This window comes from Bactrocera latifrons, unplaced genomic scaffold, assembly GCF_001853355.1.
Source record: "Bactrocera latifrons isolate USDA-ARS-PBARC rearing strain unplaced genomic scaffold, ASM185335v1 scaffold_125, whole genome shotgun sequence".
In the NCBI taxonomy this organism is placed as follows: domain Eukaryota; kingdom Metazoa; phylum Arthropoda; class Insecta; order Diptera; family Tephritidae; genus Bactrocera; species Bactrocera latifrons.
The window spans coordinates 790,029-795,764 of record NW_017534686.1 but is presented as its reverse complement, the minus strand read 5'-3'; the positions used below and the strand labels follow the sequence as shown (position 1 = coordinate 795,764).

General features: G+C 39.9%; 1 protein-coding gene across 1 annotated transcript in view; it reads left to right on the top strand.

The window, feature by feature from the left end:
* Positions 1–5,730, top strand: part of LOC108978664 (serpin B8) — a 20,924-nt gene extending 15,194 nt beyond the window's left edge. The window contains exons 2-3 of the mRNA XM_018949053.1: positions 2,983–3,985; positions 5,410–5,730. Of these exons, the coding sequence (XP_018804598.1) occupies positions 3,005–3,985; positions 5,410–5,700 (1,272 nt within the window). The 5' untranslated portion in view covers positions 2,983–3,004 and the 3' untranslated portion in view covers positions 5,701–5,730. The remainder of the gene's footprint in view (positions 1–2,982; positions 3,986–5,409) is intronic.
* Positions 5,731–5,736: the final 6 nt, after the last annotated feature.

The window sequence follows — 5,736 nt, the reverse complement described above, 5'->3', positions numbered from 1 at the left end:
AATTTGCGAGTATTATCCTTGCCAGCCGGCTTGTCTTGTCATGCTCTTCGTACTCACTCGTTTCGGCCTCTCTCTTTTCTTTGTCTGCAAATGCGTCTTGTTTCTTTCTCCAATTCTCGGTATCTATCCCATTCCGTACATGTTGTATTTGTAGTCCAGTCATTATAGTAAGTTCACCTCGGAATTCGAGATACCCAGCTAGGGTGTATCTACCAWATGTAGGTTTTGAGACAACTTTTAGGGTGTCAATACACAATATTTACAGACTTACAGCTGGGTACTATAATGACTAGACTATTAAGCTTAAATGGCTGGACTATTGATTGTAACGTKGCGAGGTACGCGGTTTGTTTTCTTCTACTGGGACACGACACTCCTCATCGTATCAGCTGTTCCTTTGCCTTTTCCGAAAAGCATTGGTTTCGTTTGCAGCTCTACGTTAGAAGCTTGAACAGCCGTCCCCACATATCAAGTTGATGAGTGCTCTCAGATAGCACAAGTGCAAGTCGAGTAGAAAATAGTTCAGCTGTCTGTTATGATTGTTGCTTGTCGACGTCGAACCTTCCTTGTGTTTGGACTACGTGGGTTTTTTACTGCGCAGAGGCGGATGTGTATCTTAGCTGCCACAAGCTTATTACGTATCGATGCAAAAGTTCAAATAACCACTTTACACAGAACTCTCTCTCATACCCAAATATTCGTGAGTGATATGATGTACACGTTCAGTAGATACTTATCTTTAGAGTGTGAATGCTCGCTAGATCAGACAATTATCCGATACGAAAGATTAGGTTATGTAGTAAGTTCAATAAATCAATTTTTCCATTTACATTAACTAGTTAAGCCGACCAAAGCTTACAATTATTTTGAAGGTTTTGCAATTTGTCAACTATTTCTCCTTGCTCGTTAAGATAAAAAACGATTTATTTCAGATTTACTGAAAGACAAGGTTGACAAAAAAAAAAAAAAAAAAAAAATATCGTTTACTTCCAGCGCAATTTACAAAATATGAAAATTGGATTGTGGGTGCGTGTTCACCAGTTGGTCACACTGACATTTTTTTATTTACTTCTTGTTTTCTATTACGCATTTTTCTGCACGCATACAAACGTTTAAGAGAATATACTCGTACATTTTATTGTATGCTGGAGCGGACTTGACACAAGTCGCGGCCACGGGTTTAAGATACCCAAAATATGACGATCAAAATTTACCAAGCAAAGTCACATAGACTGGTCAAAATTAGTTTCTTGTTTTAGTTTACTTTTTTTTTTTCTTATTTTCAGTATTCTTTTTTTGGTTTGATTTGGGACAATAATTTTAATACAAATGTTCACTTTGATCGACGGATCTCTCATCATCTCCTTAATTTATGCAAAATATTATTATTTTTATAGTGAGTCGTAAAGGATATGTCTGTGCTGGTAAATCCAGTCGGTAAGCAAGACGTTTAAATTTCCACGATTAGACGTAAATAACACGATTCTCATATATGAGCTCAGCTAACCACGTTCGGGCTCTTGTTTCGCCGATAACGAAAAAAATTATTTTATTTTTCGAAATCTTTTGTAAGTTAGTGTCTACAGGTACTTTTTTTTTAATTTTTCTTTACCTTATTTCCACCGTTATTGAGAAACGAACATGTGAAGGTTAGGTTAGGTTAGATGGCTGATCGAATATCGCCCTAAACTTCGGTGTTCGAACTATAAATTAGCGAAGCGCTTAGTAGTTAATACAAATGTGTACAAGCGTTTATTTTCCATTCCCGCTAGCTCGGTGGGTTGTCTGAAAGTATGCGCTTCCAAGTGTTTAAGTCTTGACCTCTAAAACTTGGGGCAGTTAAGAAGGAAGTGTTGAGTTGCTTCTGCCTCATCGTCTTCGATACAGCTTCTGCAGTTGCGTCTGGTAGGATTCGCAGCCTTACTGCGTGGACGTTAATAGGACACAAACCTTTTAAAAACCCTTGCCCTTACTGAGGGCAAAGTAGTTGTTAAGAGTTAAATTTTATCAAAACTTGTCGAATACTTTTGGAGACCCATCTAACAAATTCAAATTTATAAAAATTACTTACATGTCTAAAATAATTTCGGAGTACATTTCTTTCAAATAGTAGTCAAATCTATATAATGGACGAGACTCGGCAGTCTCAACTGAAATATTTAAGGAATAATTTGTTTCAGTATTTGAACTCAGAGCCTTTCTAAAAGATTTTCAATAAAACATCTRGCTTAAGAAAGCCTTCGTATCTTATACTAGCGACTGTATATTGTCTTAAGCAACCCAGATTTCTTAAAAAAAATATTGTAAGTTCTCTTGTAGACATACGTGAACAACTTCAGGGTRATATTGGTACGGAATGGTATGCCTCATTAAACACCTTTGTTTCTACAAAGCACGACGGGTGCGCGTAATACACCCCTGTGCATATTTCGCGTGTAAATCGTGCTTGATCACAGCCCACACAGAATCACAACTGCGGATTTTTGGGCCAAATGAGTCAAGTTGAAGAGCGTCCAATCACCTAGCATTCGGGTCACGTTTTGTTAGCTTGCAAGCCAGCTGATTTGCGGTGTCGCCGCCATGCTAATTTGCTTAAATGACGAAATGAATTGGAAAAATATTGAATAAATATTAGCTATGTAAATGCGTTAATGCGAATGGCTACCACTCAACTCCCCAGTGTGACAAAGTGATTTGCTCGCTTTTGTTTCATGCCAAAGGTGATGTCTCACCGATTTGAAATGCGGCTCGATGCCTCAACGACAAGGTCGTTTGTGCTAAAAGCGTTTACTTGCCGTGGGTTTTTTTCACTAAGCGCTGTGGGGCAAAGACTTCAGCAATCCAAATCTAATCACTCATTGATTTATACGATTTTCGCTTTGTTCACAATTTGGATTTGTTTAAGTCCCAAATTCTAAATAAAAAAACTTTTGCTTGCATATATTTCGACGCACTACAACAAAATTTGCCATTTCATTGCAGATACTCCGTTGGTGAAGTCACAATGTCGCGTTTCAGTTTACAAATTCTAACATTGCTCGTGTGCTGTCTGGCGGGCGTCGTCGTCTWTGCACAACAACCCTGCCAAATTAGACCTGACGACAGCAATGTGCCRCGCACCGTACGTTCCGATCTGTATCGCGGCCAACAGAACTTCACTTTGTCTATGCTGCAAGCCATCAATAAGGCCACACCCAATGAGAATGTCTTCTTTTCACCGTACAGCACATATCATGCACTACTTTTGGCCTATTTCGGCTCACGCGGCCAAACCCAGGCSGAACTGACGAAGGCGCTATCGCTGGAGTGGGCAGAGAATAAGAATCACGTGCTTAGGGGTTACACTTTGGAGCGTAGCAGTCGTTTGTCCCGTTCGAAGAACACGCCACTGCAATTTTCCGCCGCCGATCGCATATTTTTCGATAAAGATGAAGTTCTAACAAAATGTGTGGAGGAGGTATTCCACCAGGAGTTGGCTCCGCTCGATTTCCAAACTAAGTCAGAGGAGTGTCGCGTTGAAATCAATAATTGGATTAGTAATGTAACAAGGAATGAAATATCCGACATGTTGAAGATGGGAGAGGTCGACGCACAAACAAAATTAGTGCTGGCAAATGYCGCCTACTTCAAGGGACAGTGGTCGAACAAATTCGATCCTAAAGATACCAAGAAAGACATCTTCTATACGTCAGAGAGTAAACAATCATTTGTCGATATGATGCACAAACGTGGCACCTACAATTTAGCTTTGGACGAAAACTTGGGCGCCTACGTGCTGGAAATGCCCTATGTCACTTCCAATGACAATGAGAAAGAATCGGATATCTCAATGGTCATTATTTTGCCACCMTTCCACAATTTGGATGGTGTTTTGGCTAAATTGACACCGGACACATTGGACGATGCGCTGAAAGAGGGTATGGCTCGCGAGGTTGATGTSTCACTGCCGAAATTCGCTTTTGAACAAAACTTRGAATTGGTACCGGTAAGTGGCATCYATAACTTTTTTTTAGTTTAAAYATTATTSAAAGTTTTGACAGTGATATTGCCTATGTGTGCTCCTAACATTTRCCTTAGACCATTGCTTTGAATAGGGCTAAAATGTTATCTGTGAAATATCGCTATTAAGATAGAAAGTTAAGWTAAGAGAGCCGAGTTTCAAGAACTGGGTACAAATGTTAATAGTTATATATGTACGCMATATCCACTGCCACTGGTTTGGTCTTCTGGCGACAACACAAAAAACACACCGACCTGCTAGAGCATCGTTCTCASGACAGTCGAGGCTACGAAATTGGCCCGGWMCWGRATTTTTATCCGATCAAGAATTGTCAACTTGACAGTAAATTCATTTCGAAGGCATAACAGGTTTCTAYGAGCAGCTGTTCCATATCRAAACTGCACTCGAAGATTGGACATTACATAAATCGGCCGATACTGTTGAAATTCCAAGTTCGATATTCGTACGAAGTTCACTAAACTTGGTTTTCAATAAATCGTTTCTGACATTCGCTGTGTGAATTGTGGCGCCGTCCTGTTGGAACCACATATCATCCAATACGGGCCAAAAATATTCGGTTTTCTTTGAGCGGTATCGTTTCCCATCGAAAGTAACGTGCCGGTCTTGATCATCACGGACGTCGCCGGCCCATAAGCCGCACCAAACCGTAATTTTTGGAATGGTGACTTATGGAGAATACCACATACTTTGATTATTGACGAAGYCATTCAGTCAGAAATGAGCCTCATCGCTGAAGATGATTTTTCGATGAAAAGCCGAATCATTTACAAGTACTCAGCCCAATTYACGAACATACGACGTCACAGAGATGCCCAACGCTTGAGAACGACGTGTGAGAGACTGATTTGTGTTTTTTCCTCAATTGATGCGCAATATTCTTGACACTACGACACTCCAGGATAAAAGTGAAAAAAAAAAAAAAAAAAATATTACATCGTTTGTTGTCCTTACTTTTGTAGCGTCCCTATTGAAAACCCCGTTACATAGATATAAATGATCAGCATGCCGATTTAGCCATGTTCGTCTGTCCGTCTGAATACATATATTCTAACTAGTTCTTCAGTTTTTGAGATATCGATCACTAATATCGGACCGTACAAACTTAAAGTCCAAATTCAAGTCCTTATATGGAAAACTTTTTTAATAAACGAGATATATTCACCAAATTCGGCACGGATTATTATTCAAGACATCGTTATATTCTCCGAAGAAATTATGCAGATCGAGTCACTATAGCATATAGCTGTCATATAAACTGACCGATCCAAATCAAGTGCTTGTGAGAAATATTTTCATATTGTAAATGATTTTGTAGCTTCGGTGCAACCGAATTAAACGCTTTACTGCTCAAGCTTGCGATTTAACAATTCCTTTCTCTCTCTCCACAGGTACTGCGCGACATTGGCATTAATTCGCTCTTCGCAGAGGACTGTGATCTTAGCGAATTTTTCGCCAACAATTTGCGTATCGGCGATGCCAAGCATGTGGCTAAGATAAATGTTGACGAGGAAGGTAGCACTGCCTCGGCGGCTACGGTGCTCTTCAGCTTCCGCTCGGCACGTCCGCTTGAGCCAACCAAATTCGAATGCAATCATCCATTCCTCTTTCTCATTTACGATTACACTGCCAAGGCGATATTATTTACCGGCATCTATCGCGATCCSATGACACACAAGTGAAGAAATGTGCACGAATTTCGATGTACGAAATAATAC